The 18,704-nt window shown below is 55.1% G+C and overlaps 3 protein-coding genes across 15 annotated transcripts in view; 2 read left to right on the forward strand and 1 right to left on the reverse strand.

The window, feature by feature from the left end:
• The window catches only part of DLEC1 (DLEC1 cilia and flagella associated protein), a 107,260-nt gene extending 104,513 nt beyond the window's left edge, over positions 1-2,747 (forward strand). For 9 of the 10 annotated variants that reach the window (XM_059939188.1, XM_059939187.1, XM_059939190.1 and 6 more), the window contains one exon: positions 37-2,747. In XM_059939188.1, coding sequence (XP_059795171.1) covers positions 37-254 — 218 coding nt within the window. In that variant the 3' untranslated portion in view covers positions 255-2,747. The remainder of the gene's footprint in view (positions 1-36) is intronic. The other variant, XM_059939192.1, reaches the window with a different exon arrangement.
• On the reverse strand, positions 465-12,449 carry ACAA1 (acetyl-CoA acyltransferase 1). 2 transcript variants are annotated; one of them, XM_059939201.1, is made up of 12 exons: positions 10,711-12,443; positions 10,414-10,507; positions 9,393-9,450; positions 6,514-6,593; positions 6,168-6,210; positions 4,309-4,407; positions 3,327-3,407; positions 1,989-2,179; positions 1,653-1,832; positions 1,305-1,360; positions 1,052-1,197; positions 465-832 (listed from the first exon to the last, which is right to left on the reverse strand). In XM_059939201.1, the coding sequence occupies exons 1-12, from the start codon at positions 10,885-10,887 to the stop codon at positions 757-759; spliced, it is 1,281 nt and encodes a 426-aa protein (XP_059795184.1). In that variant the 5' UTR covers positions 10,888-12,443; the 3' UTR covers positions 465-756. The 2 variants fall into 2 exon arrangements, with proteins under 2 accessions (XP_059795184.1, XP_059795183.1); XM_059939200.1 differs by lacking the exon at positions 465-832 and having other exon boundaries at positions 1,108-1,197; positions 1,305-1,832; positions 10,711-11,863; positions 12,281-12,449.
• Positions 12,450-12,547: 98 nt separating this feature from the next.
• On the forward strand, positions 12,548-17,192 carry MYD88 (MYD88 innate immune signal transduction adaptor). 3 transcript variants are annotated; one of them, XM_059939202.1, is made up of 5 exons: positions 12,548-12,936; positions 13,822-13,956; positions 14,353-14,533; positions 14,718-14,809; positions 15,082-17,192. In XM_059939202.1, exons 1-5 carry the CDS (start codon positions 12,609-12,611, stop codon positions 15,234-15,236), a joined length of 891 nt encoding a protein of 296 aa, XP_059795185.1. In that variant the 5' UTR covers positions 12,548-12,608; the 3' UTR covers positions 15,237-17,192. The 3 variants fall into 3 exon arrangements, with proteins under 3 accessions (XP_059795185.1, XP_059795187.1, XP_059795186.1); XM_059939204.1 differs by having other exon boundaries at positions 14,353-14,542; positions 14,767-14,809; positions 15,082-15,102; XM_059939203.1 differs by having other exon boundaries at positions 14,353-14,514; positions 15,082-15,102.
• The last annotated feature ends 1,512 nt before the right edge of the window (positions 17,193-18,704 follow it).

Raw genomic sequence — 18,704 nt, forward strand, 5'->3', positions numbered from 1 at the left:
GGGCCCCCTCCTCATCTCAGCCCCTGCTCCCCACAGGAGCTGTGAGCTGTACGAGTCCACGCTGGTGGTGGAAGGCGTGCTCGGTGAGAAATCCTGCACCCTGCGGCTCCAGGGCCGAGGCTCATACGACGAGAGATATGCGTCACCCTACTAGCTCTGAGCCTCCGCCCTCAACCCCCAATACTGGAAATAAACACGGCCCAGAGCTATGGAGCAGGTTTACTGGGCCAGGGCACCTACTGGAGGACCTCTGAACAGCTCCTGGGATGGAGGGACGCCCCCCCCGCCCCCCGCCCCCCCACTTCCAGGCCCTGCGCCCTGTGTCCTCAGAGCTAATACAAAGGGTAGGCCATGCCCCTGTGGAGACCAGGGCAGTTAAAAGAGTCAGTATTCAGATTCAGCAGAGGCAGGACCAGCATAGCAAGAACTGGCTCTTGGGAAAAACCACAGCCACTAAGGGAAGGTAATGCATTTGCGATGTTTACTGCACTCCGCATCCACAGGCCCCTTTCCCCAGGAATCACACAGTAGCCTTGCAGGCTGGGTGACCCAGGCCACCTTTGCCTGTCTGTCTCAGCTAGAGGGGCCCGACAGAGGGCAGCCCGATACCTCACCCACTCCTGTACTGTCTCATCAGTGTTCACATTTGCCAAATTAATTAGCTGAAGTGTCTTGATTTGCCACTACCACCGGTGCTGGAACTCCCCAGGTATCACGTCTGTAGCGCTACTGCCAGAGCACTGGGCTGGGCCTCTTTCAGTTTCCAGGATATTCGAAGACGGCGGCGGCTCCCATGCCGGTCCCGATGCACATGGACACCACCCCATACGCCCTGTGGAAGCAAAATGTGCTGGTTGGGTGAAGGCACAAAGGGCAGAAGCCCAGCCACCAAGCTCTCCCCGGACCAGGCTGAGCTGGGTGGACCAAGGCCTTCACGGGCACAGGACGCCAGACCTCAGGGCACGTGGTTCCCGGCCACCTCCCCCTCGGGCGCACCAGCTGGGCCTCCCCCCAACCCCCCACCCCCGACCTCCACGGGGGCCAGCCTTACCGCCTCCCACGGCGCTTCAACTCGTTGAGCAGTGTGATGACCTGTCGCGCCCCAGTGCAGCCCAGCGGGTGGCCCAAGGCCACCGCACCCCCCAGAGGGTTCACCTTCTCAGGGGGCAGTTGCAGCTTCTCCACACAGTAGACGGCCTGGAGGGAGGCTGAGCATCAGCTGTAGCTCCCTCCCTGGTCCCCTGCACCACCACCCGCTGCCTCCAACTGGGCGGCCCAGGCAACAGTGCAAAACAGGGGCTCGCCTGACTTGCGAAGGCCTCATTGATCTCAAAGATGTCCACGTCCTCCACCGTCAACCCTGCAGGCAAGCGGAAAAGACCGGAGCTGACCCAGCGGCCCCTTAGCAGGCTTCTCAGACTCCCTGGGGCCCTGCGCCATCCATGGGCTGGAGGCTGGGCTGCCCGGTGTGTCTGCCTCTGTTCCAGATGGGTGAGCGGGTCCCAGCTGTGGGGTCAGGAAGGGGTCGGGGTGCTGGCCTGCCCCACCTTCACTCTGCGGCACCCGCAGGCCCACCCCGGGCACCTGCCTCTGGCAACAGCACGAGAGGCAGGAGTTGGATCCAAACCTAGGGTGTGAAGGAGCCATCTTACCTGCTTTTTGCAAAGCTACAGGGATGGCATAGGCAGGTCCAATGCCCATGATATCAGGCGGGACCCCAACCACTGCGTAGGACCTCAGGACCCCAAGGATGGGAAGGCCCAACTCTTCTGCCTTGGACCTCCTGGCCAGCAGGATGGCAGCTGCCCCGTCACTCACCTGGCTAGAGTTTCCTAGAGGCAAACCACAGGGTTAAGGAGGCCTCGGGGGCAGCTCCGGGGAGGTCCAGACCTTCCACATCCACCCTGCCTGGTGGCTCCAGGCTCCCAGAGGAGAACACCCGGCATAGAAGCAGCCCCCTCCTCACCCCACCCCCAGCCCAGTCTCACCAGCTGTGGTAGAGCCCCCCTTCTTGAAGGCAGGCTTCAGTTTGGCCAGGCCCTCCAGGGTGGTGTCGGGGCGGATGCCCTCATCGTGGGCCACGGTGACACTTCTCTCAGTGCCCTTGTCATCACGGACCGTGGTGGTCACAGGCACAATCTCAGCTTGGAAACAGCCCTTGCTCTGGGCTCTGGCTGCCCTGCCAGCACCGTGGACAGCCAGGCTCAGGTTTCCATGGGGTTACCTTCCTTCCTGGGGTCCCTCCCTGAGGCCTCTGCCTCCTGCCCTGCCCTTTGGGACAGACATGCAAGCTCGGGCTGCTAAATGTGGGGTCACACTCACCTCGGGGGGACGGCAGAGGGTCCCCTACTACCCCACCTGCCCTGGGAGTGGGAAGCCCAGGGCTTTACAGGGACTTCTTGGCCATCAGCCTTAGATCTTCAGATCCTGGCTTATCCCAACCTCAAAGGGGAGGGGGAAGTTTGGAAGTGGCGGCTTCCCTTTGAGACCTTCACCCAAGAGGGACTAAGCCAAACTGAGGCTGGAGCCCCAGGAATATTTGTGCTGGGTTCTGCCAGCTTTTCTGTTCCCTCCCGTTGCTCAATTCCATCCGTTCCCCACGTTTCCACGTGATTAAAATGACATATACCACCCTGAATATATCTATGCATAATTTGCATGAGTGACACTTATGATTAACACAAACTTGTTAGTGGAATAAAATTTTTTAAATGTCAAAATAAAATAAAATGCCATATACCAAACTACTGGATGAATCTTTGTGTTTAAACAGTGTCAAAGCACAGGGCATTCTAGGGTGATCCTTGCAATCATATGCAAAATGTAAGGGCCCATGGGCATTCGCATAGGGAGGAAGCCACAGCTTTCACCAAATTCTCAAATGGTTACTTGCACCCAAGTGGCTAAGAACCACTGCCTCAGTGTCCCCAGCCCCTGCCTCAGGATGCTACCCCAGACTCAGGGATGCCAGGGTCCCCGGCAGCACCGGCTCCACCCTCCAGGCTCTCCAGAGAAGCCTGTGGTTACCATGTCTAATCACCAAACCGCAGCCAACTAGAGAAGAGCCCTGGCCCTTCTTACACTCTCAATGAATGGATGGGGAAACCGAGGCCAAGCTAGGGAAAGACACTCAGGGTAAACAGACCGTAATGGAACACAGTGCTAACTGCACAGTGGCCCCCGGCCCTTGCCCACCTCCCCCTTCTGGGAGGTAGAGGCTTGGAAACCAGTGGTAGCCTAAGGGCAGCTCCACCTGAGATCCCTTAGGACAGCCTCCAAACCTCACTCTCCAGCCCTTTAAACATCTCACCCCAAACAGCACTCACTTTTGCTGGGAAGCCAGTGCAAAGGTATCCTGCTTCTCCCGCGAAATGCCAAACCGCTCGGCTACGTTCTCTGAGGTTATCCTAGAACACAGACAACAAACAGTTAGCGCAGAGCCAGGTGGCCTGGGGACGGGCCCCAGGGCTGCAGGCAGGAGAGAACCGGAGAGCCCGTCTGTGCCAGAGAGACAGTAGTGACGACTCAGGGCGGAGCACAGGTAGGGAGTCAGCGACGCTGGCCAGACTCTAAGAAGCCTGTTCACCAGAGACCAGCACACAGGAGGGCGTGGGTAGGGGGCACTAACTGGCTTGGCCAGCTTCTCTTGTGCCTCAAGGAAAAGTGCTTTACCGTGGGAGACGAGTCCCCTCTGGGAAGGCCACACCCAGCTTTCTGCTCCCCGTAGCTGGAGCCTCCCCTCATCCTGGGAGCCCAGAGCCACAGAGGGGCCTTCGGCCGGGGCTTCTGGCTTCACAGGCTTCCCTCGGAGATGGTCCCTGGATGTGGAGGCAGCCGCACATCCCCTCACACGCCCAGCGGAGCCACGACTCCCTGCCCACGGACCCCGGGGGTGGCTCTGGATGCAGAGCTTAGCTGCTCTGCGAATGCAGCACCTTTGATGCTGCACTGACAGGGCCCAAGGGCCCTCGCCAGCCTGGCCGGCGAGCAAAAGCCTCCCGCCTCCTCAACTTTCTAGGCCTCCAAGGCTTTAGGGTGCAGCTGCCATCCATGCCTTGTGTGACTGAGCCCCTCAGGGTGGGAGTGACAGGCTGGGCCATGCTTGGAAACCCAGAGGCACAGAGCGGACTGGGGGCCTCAGGACACGGAAGTCAGGGGCAGCACTAAGTCCCACGCCCAGAGCCCCTGCAGAGCAGACCAGGGCCGAAGGCGGGAGGCCACAAGATAATCCAAGTTCCTGCACCCCTGCTCCGGGCCAGGCAGGGAGCTGAGCGGGGACAGGCACACGGAGCCACGGTGGGCGCTCACCCCATAGGAATCAGGCAATCTCTGGCCTTCTCCTTCTCCACCAAGCGAGAGGTAACATTTCCAGGGTTCTGTCTGTCAGCCAGGGACATGGACTCCACCCTGAAGAGGAGGTGATCATCAGCGCGACACCCCACGGAGAGCTCTGCGTCTGGCAAGTGCTGGGAAACGGCCAGGGAGCTCAAGGCAGGGCACTGGCCGGCAGCACAGAGCCGGGGGTGCAGGGCTGCTGAGCCCCAGCCGCACCCTCGCCCCCACCGCTGCACAAGCCACATGCCTGGGCAGGGCCTCGCTTCCCAGCACAACTGGTCCTGCAGCCGGTCGGCAGCTCCCAAGGAAAGCAGCCTGGTGTTGGCCACCGTGGGAGAAACACATCTAACAAGCCCGGGCCCTGCCCTCAGGGGCCACAAATTCAGCGGAGAGAAGAGACAAATGTTTTAAAAGCTGCACATCAAAGAGCAAGCCGACCTGCATAGACCAGGAGGTGCTAGGAGCCCAGGGAAACTAGCGCGATCTCAGTTTAGTGTGGTCAAAAGGGCTTCCAGGAGGCGGCAGAATATAAGGCCTCAAAGGATGATAACACATAACCTTGACTGCACGCTTTTCATGTGCCCAGCGTTATTGTAAAAATCTTTTCTGGGAATTCCCTGGCTGTCCAGCGGTTAAGACCGCGCTTCCACCGCAGCGGGCACAAGTTCGATCCCTGGTCGGGGAACTAAGATCCCGCATGCCCTGTAGCGCGGCCACCCACCCCCCCACCAAAAAAAAAGTCTTTTCAGGTATAAGAGTGCTTTGAACAGTGTCAGGCTCAGAGAAGCTGAGTTAACTTGTCCATGGTCACTCAGCCAGGATTCAAATTTAGGTAGTCTGGCTTCAGAGCCCACTGCCACCTAGGATATCCTGGGCTACTCGTCATGATCACAGTCTACGGGGAACAGCCAGCCTGTGACATGAGGGAACGTCCTGGCCCCAAATCCTTAACACCCTAGTAACACAGTCTTTAATTTGCTTGGGGACTCAGATACCCGCTAAGAAACTCATGAAGGCTCTAACCTTCTCCTCAGGTCACCCACACCCCCGACCCTCCTCCAATAAGATAGAAACCAGAGGGCAGCCTGGGCAGTGGCCTTTGCCTGGCCAAAGTCCCTGCAGTGTGGTCTTTGGGTTTATCTACAACTGCAGACACAGGGCAGTACAGCAAGTGCCAACTGGCACAGCTCTGAGACGGCCCAGCAGGGCTCCAATCGAGAAGTGCTATGCAGAGGAACTGAGAGCCAGAGGGAGCACGTCAGGATCCTGGGGCTGCTGGCCTCCCCGAGGCTGCCAGCACCCGACGCCCACCCCAGCCTTCCCCTCCCCGGGCTCCACATGCTGCAGCCAAAGATGGAGTCACAGCTGACAGGGACGAAACCACCACAGATCTGACTGTGTCCCTCAGAACCCAGGAGGCAGCTGGAAGTTTCCACCTTGGTCAGCGTGGGGAACAGCCAGCCTGTGAAATGAACAAACTAGTTCTACAGGAGGCAGCTGTCCCTGGCTCTACGGAAGCAAAACTGCTCTCTCAGCAGCCATCATGAATCCACAAGGGCCACAGACAGAAACCCAGTGCTGTATTTCCTCACAATGCTTGCCCCCATTTCCAGCCTGACAGATTTCCAAGAAAGAAAGCTCTTCAAAGCCAATTTCCTCTGGTGCTGAGGGATGTGAGCAGTTCCTGAGCAGCCAGAGCTGGGGACAACTTCTAAGCGCCTGCAAGGGCCAGGGGAGAATTCTGAAATCATGGCCTCTGAGAACTCAGGAGATGAACGTTAGTTTCACTGTTACAAGTCGGTTAATAAGCTCCAGCAGGAATAAATTCTTACCCACAAGCCATGCCAATGTCATAAGACCCATTTCTGATGCCACCTGCAACAAAAGCATTTCATAAACATCCTTCCCCAGAGTCCATCTGTCCTGGGAACAGGGGAGCCTCTTCCCCACTTAGTCTCTAAGCGGGACTCAGCCCCAGCCTCAGAGATGGAAGACCCAGGAGTGTCCAGAAAAGGCTGGGGGTGCAGTGAGGGGCTCTCCTCCAGGCTTTCTGTGGTTACGGTCCTGTCAGAAATCCTTACTGCTTGCCCAGCAGACAGTGACTCTGACGACCCAAACCCGAGGAGCCCGGACCAAGGCCAGGCCGCGGCACTGGGTGCCCACCCAGTCAGAACTTACCAGCTATGCTGGCCACCGCCTGGAGCCCTGACGAACACTGTCTATTGACAGTTGACAAAGGCACGGTCTCTGGGATGTCACTGAAACAGAAAGTGAGACCACAGAGTCAGCCCCCTCTCCCCTGCCAGGCTCTCAGGGAAAGCAGGCCTGTGCTCCTGGCCAACATGACTGGCCCTTCAGGGGACAGAAAGCCCAGGGGAAGAAACCCAGCAGCCCTGCCCCTACTCCAGGCCTGACCTACACTGGGCAAACCCCATCTCTGCAGGTGCTTGCTCCCCAGTGCCCCACAATCACATGCCCCTCCACCCTGTGATTCTCCTCATCCAAGGCCAAGCACAGCCCAGAGGCAAGAGAAGGCTGGTTGGGCCACAGGGGTCCTTCTTTCTCTTCCTTTGAAGATTCAAAAATTAAAACCGTATATCCCTGATTCCTATAAAGAATAGAGAAGAGGGCCTGTGGCCGAGACAGAGAACCAGTGCAAAATAAATGTCTGAAGTATGACAGATGGCCAACAGGCACGTGAAAAGATGTTCAACGTCGCTAATTCTTAGAGAAATCCAAGTCAAAACTACAATGAGGTACCACCTCACACCAGTCAGAATGGCCGTGATTAAAAAGTCTACAAATAACAAACGCTGGAGAGGGTGTGGAGAAAAGGGAACACTCCTGCACTGTTGGGGGAATGTAAATTGGTACAGCCACTATGGAGAACAGTATGGAGGTTCCTTAAAAAACTAAACATAGAACTACCATATGACCCAGCAATCCCACTCCTGGGCATATATCCAGAGAAAACCATAACCCCAACGATCGCTGCAGCACTATTTACAATAGCCAAGACATGGAAGCAACCTAAATGTCCATCAACAGAGGAATGGATGAAGAAGATGTGGTACATATATACAACGGAATATTACTCAGCCATAAAAAGAACGAAATAATGCCATTTGCAGAAACATGGATGGACCTACAGATTGTCATACTGAGTAAAGTAAGTGAGACAGGGAAACACAAATATCATATGATATCACTTACATGTGGAATCTAAAATATGACACAAATGAACTGGTCTACGAAACAGAAATGGACTCACAGAGAATAGACTTGTTTTTGCCAAGGGGGTTGGGTAGGGGAGAGACAAAGTGGGAGTGTGGGATTAGCAGATGCAAACTATTATATATAAAATGGATAAATAACAAGGTCCTACTGTATAGCTCAGGGAACTATATTCAATATCCTGTGATAATCCATAATGGAAAAAAATACATAAAAAAAGAATGTATATATATGTATAACCCAATCACTTTGCTGTACAGTAGAAATTCACACAACATTGTAAATTAACTATACCTCAATTAAAAAAAAAGAAAGAAATGTCTCAAGTATGAGGCTAGAAACCATCCCCACTCCTCAGCCTTACTAGTAACCATATGGCCTTTATGTTCCCATTGTCTCTGGAAAGGCTGTTCCCAGACAAAAGAAAGGCTGGACAAAAATCCCTGATGGGTAATAGGTGCTCTAACATCCCTTCTTCTGACGGGTTCCCCCAGGCTCTCACACTGGTTCCAGCCCAGGAAGCTGGTGAGGCTGCCTCTGCCAGTGTAACCTGTGCTGGCCAAGGGTACAAAGCCCTGGGGAAATCCCCAGACCCATGGACTCAGAACCTCAGGGGTGAAAGCACTCTGTTGACTCTGCTGATTCTGGCGTGCAGCCAGGGTCGGGAACCTCTGGGCTAGTGCTCAGGCCAGGCTCTGCTGAGACCCTCTTGGGTGGATAGTCTCCTAGGTCCCTGTAGCCTGTTTAACCCTTCCCAGGTCCCCTAACTCCCTACTACCTAGTTACCACCCCTTCACCCAATCCACCAAGTGTTCATTGAACACCTACTCGGTATGAGGCACCACCGGAGAGATGCTGACATGTTTATAATACAGAGCCCTAGAGGATGCCTGACCACACACAGAAAGTGAATTAACTAGCAGAGACTACAATAACAGAGCAAGATGGCAAAGCACATCACAAGGAAGCACGTGGCTAGCGACTGGAAAAGAATGGGCCCTCGTTTTAAGCCTGGGAACTCAGGGAAGTCTGGTCAAAATGGCGAAACTGTGTTTGAACAGGGTTTAACTAGGGCAGAGAGGGGAGGTAGGGACAGTACTGCAAGGGGACAGAAAGACCAGCTTTCAGCAGGCTGGTTGAAAGAGGAAGCAGCAGGTAGATTAGGCTGGAAGTCAAATCTAGAGCCAGATCGCTGGAATCATTGAAATCCAGGCTAAACAGTCCGAACCTCTCCTAGTCTCCACAGGTTTTGTCAGTTTTCCTTTTCCTTCACTAGTTTATGTTCCTGTTAATCCTTCTCCACGAAGCTGGGAGTACACAACTCAGTGACTCTTAAATCGACACGTGAAAATAATTTCAACCTCCTCCCTGTCTTAGGACAACAAGTGGTAAAGGGCAATTCACCAGGGCCCCTTCTGGGCTACCCTTCACCCCAAGATTCTGCCCTGTCCCCAAGCCTCTGCTGATGGGCTAGCGTTTAAAAAGCTCAAAATCACTCTTCAGTGTGCCAACCTGGTTATTTACTTGACAAGAGGACAGAGTTCACAAGCAACAAGCTGACTTTGGCTTAAGAAAAATCAGGCCACAGAGAACTTTTTGCTCCAGTCCCAAAGGCTGTCTGTCCTGGCTCAGCGCTGGGAAACACACCCTCCCTTCAAAGTAGGGGAAAGGCAGCATCCAGAAAAGCAGGGTGCTGAGGACCCTGGTTGTGTCCAGGTCTGGTGTCCAATCCTGATCTTCCCCCAACAGGCTGAGTTCTCTGGGACCTGAGCCCAAGCAAGAGTGTGAATAGCCAACCCAGAGCAAGAACTGGAAAAGTTTACCTCAGAAACTGGGCAATTCGGGCCATTAATGCTCCGGCCCCAGGCTGAAGCACATTTCCTGTGGACAACAAACCTTTATTCAGTGCCAGGCACTAAGGTACAGCTGTGATTATCAAGAGGGGGGCATTCCAGATCTTCCTTCAGAAAGAGTGGGATTTCAAGGTCTGGAGCAGGGGCAGCCAGCTATACAGCAGCTTGTCCTGGCCATACACTAGATCCAGTCCCTGAGAGGCCCAAGCTCCCTTGCCCATGCAACCTGCTTTTCCAAATCAGCACACACTGGGGAGGTCGCCTGCCTTTAAAAGGTAACATGGAAAGAAGAATGTAGGGCAAAGCTTGAAGTCTGAAGAAGTAGTTCTGTCAGTTAGGGAAGTGTTTTTGAAATGCACACCTTCCCCTGAGTGTCCTCCACCAAGCCCTGCTGGCACTCCAGGGGTGGAACAGTGATCCCCCATCTAGGGCTGACACTTATGTGACGCGACTCTTACCATATAATGTTATATTTCCAGGCTAGAGGAGCAGAGTTGGGGAAAAAGGGTTGGACTGAAGGTCAAGAGGTCCTGGATTCAGGTCCAAGCTCTGCTGCAAATTCCCCAGGCCTCAGTTTCTCCATCTGTAAGTGCGGGGCTGGACTAGATGGGTTTTGATGCTCCAAACTCCCTCTGTTCTACCCTGGCATAGATAGTACGTCAGGATGGGTAGAGAACCCTAGCCTCCTGTCTCTTAGGGTGTTCTCAAACCCCTGCGCCAAGACCCTGGCGTTGAAATGTCTGTCACTTGAGATCCCTGCTTTCTATCATACTTAATATGCAGAATGTGCTTGGAGCGGGCATAGAAAATGCCTGGAGGCGGGGGTGCGGCGGTGGAGTCTATAGCCCGAAAGGGACGATTACAGTCAGCTGCGTGAAGTCCATCGACATTCCCCTCAGGGAAAACACCTGCAAAGTGCCTGGTGTTTGAGGAGGGCTTCGGCGTAATGGGAAGGCGAGAACCGAGCGCAGGGCCCGGGTAGTGCACTCACCCACGCAGATATCTCCCAGCTGGGCCGGGCTCAGCTTGACGTCCTGGAGAACCGCGGTCATGACGGCGGAGAGAAGCTCGTCGGGGGTGGTGTCCTGCAGCGGGAAGCGCGCGGCTGGTGGCGGTGCTCGGGGTTCCCAAGATCCCAGCTCCCCCAGTCCCACCCCAGAGGGACAGAGCGGTCACAACTCGGGCGCGGAGCCACCACCGACGCCGAGGGTTACCGAACAGAGGAGCCAGACCCCAGCCCACCCCGGGCCGCCATCACACACCCGGCGCCCGAGCCCAGGGGCCTCACCTTGAAGCCGCCGCGGCCCGATCGGCCAATGGCCGTGCGCCGCCCGTGCACCACCACTACATCCTCCGCCGACTTCCGCGGAGCGCCGCTCCAACACGGCGCGGCCCGCGGCGCCGGCTCCGGGCCCGAAGCGGGCTGGCGGTTCAGGTGACCCAGCACCACCTGCAGCCTCCGCATCGCGTAGCTCAGCAGGGTAAAGCCCCAACCACCCAGAGGCAGAGAGCAGCAACCAACAGACCGTCGCCCGCGCAGGCGCGGAGCCGTACCTCTGACCGCCCGCTTCCTCTATCCTAAGCCCCGCCCACAACCCTGCGGGTCTGACTGGCCCTTCCCTCTAAGGTCCCGCCCACCTCCCCGCCTCAGACAACCAGAAGGCGAGTCTGCCTGAGGTCCCGCCCCTAGTCGCAAACGGAACCTCCTAAAGTTGAACCCAAGAGGGTCTTTCCACTCAAAGCCCCGCCTACAGTAGCCTCAGGCGGCTGCCAGCCAGGAGGTGGGCTTTTCTGAAGCCCCGCCTAGAAATACAGACAGGAAACCTTTCCTACTGCCAAACCCGAGGCGGGTCTCCAAGAGCACCATTGGTATCTTGAAGCAAATTTCACCATTGCCAGGGGTTCCTTTCCCTACAACTCTGCCCGCTGCCCGCCACCAAACAGAAGGCAGTTTCGTCAGGAGCGCCGCCTGCAGCTTCTTGCCGGGAAAGAGGGGCCAGCGACTATAATTCCTCTTCCCCCTGCCTAGCCTTCTCTGCTGTCTCCCCCAAGCTGGGGGACCTAAATAATTCCGAGATGCCCCAGAGCCTACCCAGACGCGTTTGGGCTCTCCTGGGAAGTCTTTCGAGAAGACTGAGGGAATTTGGGATTCTGGGGTGGCAGGAGAACGGACTGCACAAATGTGCCGGAGATGTGACAAGCCCCCTATCCGGAGAAAGAGTATCATACTTTTTTTTTTTTTAAACCAATTTTACAGTCATTTGGGATGATTTGATTAGTGCCCACCTCCCCCGCTAGGCTGGGGTTTCCACCAAGTCAGAGAAGGACTCTGTATTCAGGGTGCCTGCAACATACTTGACACTTAATAGGTGATCAATAAATACCTACTGAATGAGTGAATGAACCAAAGCTCCCCAGGTCAGGACGATGTCCTCTGCCCCCTAAAAAGCAAGGCCGGGTGCCCACTTGACTCCCAATGGCAATGTTTTCCCTAGACCCCAGAGGGTAGTACTGGGTTTCTCTCAGACAGGAAGGCCAAGGTGTCCTGTTACCCTCAAACACGGAGGGTGGGGTCGTGCCCCCCACTTTTCAAGGGCAGGGCCGTGGCATGCCTCTGGCTCCAGAAGGCAATATGCCCTTTTCCACCTCCAACTCTGGGTGTACAGCCAGGGATTCCCCATACTCCTAAGGGCAGGATTGTGTGCTCTACCAGAACTGGGGGGGGAGGGTGGAGGGAGGCAGAGCCGATGCCTGCCCCCTTGCCCCTTCCCCGCCATCCTCGAGGGCAGGACCGTATGAACCCCTCAGATCCCTAATGGAAAGGATATAAGTCCACCAGATGCCAAAGAGCAAGTCACCTCTTTCCTATAACCCCGGAAGGAAGGTCATCGTCCTACCGCCGCACCAGACCCTCCTGGACAGATAGGTGGAGCTCCGTAGACCTTAAAAGGTAGGTTCCCGGTCCCCACACCCGCAGTCCCCTGAGATCCCGAGGGCAGGGGTGGGGCGCCCCCCACTTCCGCACATCTACTGGGGCTCCAGATTGTAGGGCGGGGCGTCGCTTCGAAAGAGAAACCGGCGGGGCGGGGCGGGGCCGGGGGGGCGGGGCGGGGCCGGGGGGGCGGGGTGGCGGTAGGGGAAGGAGGAAGCGCAGACCCACGACGCGCCTCTGCATGACGGCCCGCCATGGCTGAAGGAGGCCCGGACGAGGGCTCCGCGCCCCCCACCCCTTCCATGTCCTCTCTGCCTCTGGCAGCGCTCAACGTGCGAGTGCGGCGCCGCCTGTCGCTCTTCCTAAACTTGCGGGCGCATGTGGCGGCCGACTGGACCGCGCTGGCAGAGGAGATGGGCTTCGAGTACTTGGAGATCCGGCGGCTGGAGACGCATGCCGACCCCACGGGCAGCCTGCTGGACGACTGGCAGGGACGCCCCGGCGCCTCGGTGGGCCGCCTGCTCGAGCTGCTCGGCAAGCTGGGCCGCGACGACTTGCTGATGGAACTGGGACCCAGCATCGGTGAGGACCCCCCCCCCCTTCCGGGGCTCATATCCGAGGTGGGGGTGGGGATTAAGGGGCTGACCATAACTGGCCTCAGCATCCGTCCCACCTTTCCTGTTTTGGAGGCGGGGAGAGCGGGGCGGGGGGGTAGTAGTTTTGGGGTGGCAAGGGCGACACTGGAGGCAGCCTGCAGAGGGGGAACCGTGCAAGACCAGTTCCCTTTTTCAATACGTGGGATGATAGGGACTAGAGAAAGAAGGCGAAGGCCGGGAAAGGCACAAGGAAACAGCTTAGGCAAAGGCTTTCACATAGGACCAGGAGTCAGAATAGGGGTCCTCTGTGGGGGGCTTGGGACTGCTTCAAGTATGTAGAGCAACAGGCAGGTAAGGGACTGAAAGCTGACAGTCTTTGGAAACTTCAGGTCCCTGGAAAATGCACCCCTTCCTGCCACTTGCTGACACATACCTGCACAGGCATGGGGACAGTGGCCCACTTGGTTGGGGCTGCTGCCCTCGCTGCACATAATCACCACGTTTCCTGAGCTCTTCTTACATGCCCTGCTCACATCAGCCGTGGATCCTAGAAGAAGCATACCTTGGGTTCTATTCTCAGGAGCCCGGAGAGGGCGGGGGGAGTGGAGGGCAATGGGATAGAGACACAAGCCTGACCTTGATGGCTTCCCTCATGGCCAGAACACCACTGACATCCCTTTAGGATGGCCAGAGCCAGGTGGAAGCTCGTCTTTTCAGAGCTGTTGAACTGTGGATGGCACCACAGTTCTGGGCTAGAGAAGCCCTGGAGGACAACACAGTCAGGGAGGTGGGACAGGGGCTGGATCCTGACCATGGGTAGAGGCGTGGGGTACCTGCGGGGAGCTGGCCACACCTTGTCTCTTCCCCACAGAGGAGGATTGCCAAAAGTATATTCTGAAGCAGCAGCAGGAGGCATCTGAGAAGCCTTTACAGGTGGACTCTGTAGACAGCAGCATCCCTCGGACGAGAGATCCGGCGGGCATCACCATTTGCGATGACCCCCTGGGTAAGGGCCCAGTACTGCCCCCCTGGGCCATAGGACATTGTGGTGTTAAAAGCATGGATGTTGAAAGCAGATGGACTGTGGCACCTTGGGCAAGTCACTTAATCTCTCTGAGCTTCAGTTTCCTAAGCAGTGGGAATAATAAAGTCCTACCTCTGGTTTTGGTATGAGATTTTCATGAAATGATGTGTCTATCTCATGGTCAACCTAGGGTTTGGCCTGAGGTGGTAAGGAGGTGCTCGTCTTTCCGCTCCTGGGAAAGGCACTTTCTCCGAGTAGTGTCATCTCAGGATTGTGTAGGGTCCAGGATCACAGTCGCTTAGGTTGGGGGCACCTGGCTGGGCTCCTCCCCAGCCTTCCTGTAGGGCTCTGACCATCACCCTTGTGTTCTGCACCCAGGGCAAATGCCTGAGCGTTTTGACGCCTTCATCTGCTACTGCCCCAGCGATATCCAGTTTGTACAGGAGATGATCCGGGAGCTGGAACAGACAAACCATCGGCTGAAGTTGTGTGTGTCTGACCGCGATGTCCTGCCTGGCACCTGCGTCTGGTCCATCGCCAGTGAACTCATTGAAAAGAGGTTGGCTAGGTGGCCAGGGGGCAAGTGGGTGGGTGTACAAAGCCCTGCCAGGGATCCCAATGGTGGGATCCTCCCAGTTGGACCCTGTCTAGCCTGGGCACAGTGGGATCCTCCCAAGGCTGTCCCCTGGGGGTATGCTGAACTAGGTCACCACAGTGCCTATAGCCTGCCCACTCTCCCTTAGGTGCCGTCGGATGGTGGTGGTTGTCTCTGATGATTACTTGCAAAGCAAGGAATGTGACTTCCAGACTAAGTTTGCACTCAGCCTCTCTCCAGGTAAGCTCAGCCCTGCCCTTGCCACAGAGAAGTGGGCAGGGCCTCAAGATGCCAGCCTTCCCTCACCAAGGGCCACGGATAGAGCATCAAGGAACTTGGGCAGGTCTCCACACATAAGTGTGCGTGCACATGAGTGCCCTTTGTGTGGGTGAATATGTACCAGGGGTGCTTAGTTGGGAGAGGGATATTGTTAACCCCTGGACTGAGGATTGGTCCCATCCCACTGTGAGTGAGAGCCTGGTGCCAGCTCTGTACCCTTTGGCGGCTTGCAGGTGCCCATCAGAAGCGACTGATCCCCATCAAGTACAAGTCAATGAAGAAAGAGTTCCCCAGCATCCTGCGGTTCATCACTGTCTGCGACTACACCAACCCCTGCACCAAGTCCTGGTTCTGGACTCGCCTCGCCAAGGCCCTGTCCCTGCCCTGAACTGCCCTGAGTCCCTGGGTGTGTGTGCATCTGTCTGCCTGTACATGTACTTCTACCCCTGCCTCCACCTGCAGTTGTACGGGGAATCTGTGCTCCACTGGCCTCTTGATTCCTGGACATGCCAATTCCACAGACACAGCTGCAGCCATTGTACATATCTGGACATCACATCTCATGTCCTACATAGAACATGTGGCTGCAAGTGGCACGCCCACTTGCTGTTATCAGCCAGGACAGTAAAAACCAGAGCCAGCTGGGACTAAGAGGAAGACCAGAAGAGCCAGCTCTGACCCATCCACACATCTTAGGCCTCAGTTTCTCCACCTGAGAACTAAGTAGGGTGAGGAGAACAGGCAGTAGCTGTGTTCGAATGATTGTGGGAAATGGTGAAGCACTGTTCTGAGTCTCCTGGGGACAGGAGACAAATCTTGGCTGAGAGAGAGCTAGCTGCCTGGGCAACGTGCTGGCCACTGCTGGGACCATGGCACTACTGGGGCAGCTGCTTCCACAATGGTGCCTATGGATGCTTTGGGGCCCTGTTGCCCCACCTCACATCCCACTTCCTCCTGCCCCAGGGGACAGATGGGGAAGCAGGCTGGCCCAGCATAGGGAGCTCCTACATTGAGCCTGATTCCCCAAGGGTCCACCTCTCCTCTGCCTCTTTGACTCCTCCCAGCCTCTGCGCACCTTCCCTGTGATAAGTCCCCAAGAGACTGGCCTGAGCGTCTGGGGCTGCTTTTCACTTCCACCTATTGAGTGCCTGTGGCCCTGCTCTCAGCTCTGCCCTGCATGAGATGGGATCCCATCTTCTGGCCTCTCCATCAAGTTTGGGTTCTGGAGCTAGGTCACCATGGTGGTGTGAGCAGGAAGCCTTCCTCCCTGGGCCACCCACAGAGAACTTTCCCACCAATCTTCTGTACTTAATTGCCTTACAAAGTTATTTGCTGGGACTAGTTTACAGTGACCACACAAGAGCCTCTTGCCCCAAAGCTTGTAGGCACATGGACACATAAAAGCTCACACACAGAGACACATATATACGTGCACAGGCACCCTCATGCACACACATACAGGCATCTTCATGCACGCATTTCCCTGGATACAGCTGCCAGGAACAGCTGGGTGGGACAGTCCCACCACAGAGGGGGCCTAACCCTGGACTAAGATGGGACAATCTTGTATTCTTTTTCTGTTTTCCCTCTTCATTGGAACCAGACTCTGGAAAGGACCCATTATGCCAGCATTTACGCCTTCAATGAAGCACAGAGCGAGGAAAGAGCTGCTTGAACTCACAGAGCAAGTTAGCTGTGACAGCTGTTTTTCCCTCCTTGGGGGATTTGTACGTTGGTTTCCCTTAAGCTCTCCTTCAAGGAGAAAATGTCATGGTCTCAGGTCTCTGTGCGAGGATAGGACCCAGGACCCTAAATCTAATAGCAAATGTATGCCTTCTCTGCTCCACTTCCAGCAAGGGCTGGGGCAAACCAAGTACCTTCCCTCAGGGTCTCAGGAGGGACTGGAGGCCCCTCTCTGCATGATCTTGATGAAGCACTTAGCTACTAGGTACCTATCCCCACTTTGATACCGGGAAGTATTTTAAAACTCTTTCAAGAAAGTATCTTAAAAAAAAAAAAAAAGAAAGAAAATATCTTTCAGGGACTTCCCTGGCAGTCAGTGGTTAAGACTTCGCATTCCAGTGCAGGGGGTGTGGGTTCGATCCCTGGTGGGGGAGCTAAGATCCCACATGCCTCAGGGCCAAAAAACCAAAACATGAAACAGAAGCAATATTGTAACAAACTCAATAAAGACAAAAAAAAATTAACAACTTAAAAAAAAAAAGTATCTTTCACACCTGTTTGTATTCATTGTGAGAGTTTCAAAGAGAGCTGAGAAATGCCTCTGTTTGTAATTTCCCTTTCTGTATCCTAGGTTTATAATAAAGAGTTCTCTACTTTGGGAGTAGCAGGTTTCATTTGTGTCTGGAAGGAGTTTGGAAGCAGTAACTTGGGATAACGCTCTCCTGGGTACATGAAACTGGGCCCTTGGGTAGGTTCCAGTGGGTTTGCCAGGAACTTAACCTTAAGGCTGGGCCTCCTCCTCACAGGGTCCAAGCCTCACCAGGGCTGCAGGCAGAACTGTAAACAGCAGCTCAGCTACTGACGCTGGGGACACTGCTTGCCTCTGCCAAGCTTGGTCTTCTGGGGATTGTGCCACACTCCTGGGTCCTGGCCCGGCCAGCGGGAGGGGCTGCTCTCCTAGGCTCCAAGGAGAGTCTGGAGAGTCCCCACTCCAGATCACAGATCTCCAGAGAACGCAGTTGTTACCAGTAATGGCCATCCTTGGGCATATCTGTGTTAATCCTGAAAGGATCGATCTATTTTTAAATAGAATGCACGACTTTTTTACTGTTCACTTGAGAAAAATTAGAAAATATGAAGAAAAAAATACCCATAATCCTAGTCCCAGAGATAACTCTGGTGACCTTTTAGAGTGCCCAGATATTTTCAGTGACCACAGCTTTTCTCTCACTGGTCTCTCTGTTACCATGTCCTGGCTCCTGAGCCTCCTGGATGCTGGGGGCTTCCCAGCCTTGCCTCTGTACACTCAGGACTCCTAGAAAGTCCCCCTGAGGCCAGACCTTCCTCTCCAGTGTCCTCTTGGGAACAAAGCCTCAGTGTGGTCCCAGCAGGGCCCCTGGGATCTGCCTTGTGCCCCCATGGCTGGGGGGACAGTCTTTGGGTCTGCTCCTGGTCATGGAGAGGGCTCTCTGGGCCACACCAGTCACGTCATGGGGAAAGCCCCTGTTCTCTCAGGTCAAGATGGTGACCTGAATGCGCTCAGCTCAACCCCATCTAATCCTCACACCCCTCTCTCCTTCCTCCAGTGCCCACCTCCCCAAAGGTAGGTTCCCAGATACCGAGAAAGCTTCCTCTTCTCATTTTTGTTTTAGTCCCCTAGGAACTTTTGATAGAGAAATCCTTTCTCCTAAAGGGAAAATTCACTGATGAAATTATCCAAGGCAAAAGCAGGACATTTTGGAGGGCAGCAGCAAAGGTAAAATACAAAATTACAAATCTACACGACAATGGACTTGGATTCTGCCACAAGTCAAGGGCAAGGGAAAGAAACAGGGACAGGGATTTCCTCCAGATTAGACAATAAAATATACTAATATAGTGTGACTTTGTTGGATCCTGGCTCAAACACATAAATTATAAAAAGATATTTTGGGGTCATATATCCCGTAGAGGTCAATATACAAAATATGTGAGAGCAACAAAAAAATAAACAACCCAATTAAAAAATGGGCAAGGGGGACTTCCTTGGTGGTCCAGTGGCTAAGACTCCATGCTCCCAATTCCGGGGGCCTGGGTTCAATCCCTGGTCAGGGAACTAGATCCCACATGCTGCAACTAAGAGTTCGCATGCTGCAACTAAAAAAAGAAAAAGATTTCGCATGCCGCAACTAAA

The sequence above is a fragment of the Balaenoptera ricei genome, chromosome 11 (assembly GCF_028023285.1).
Source record: "Balaenoptera ricei isolate mBalRic1 chromosome 11, mBalRic1.hap2, whole genome shotgun sequence".
Classification (NCBI taxonomy): domain Eukaryota; kingdom Metazoa; phylum Chordata; class Mammalia; order Artiodactyla; family Balaenopteridae; genus Balaenoptera; species Balaenoptera ricei.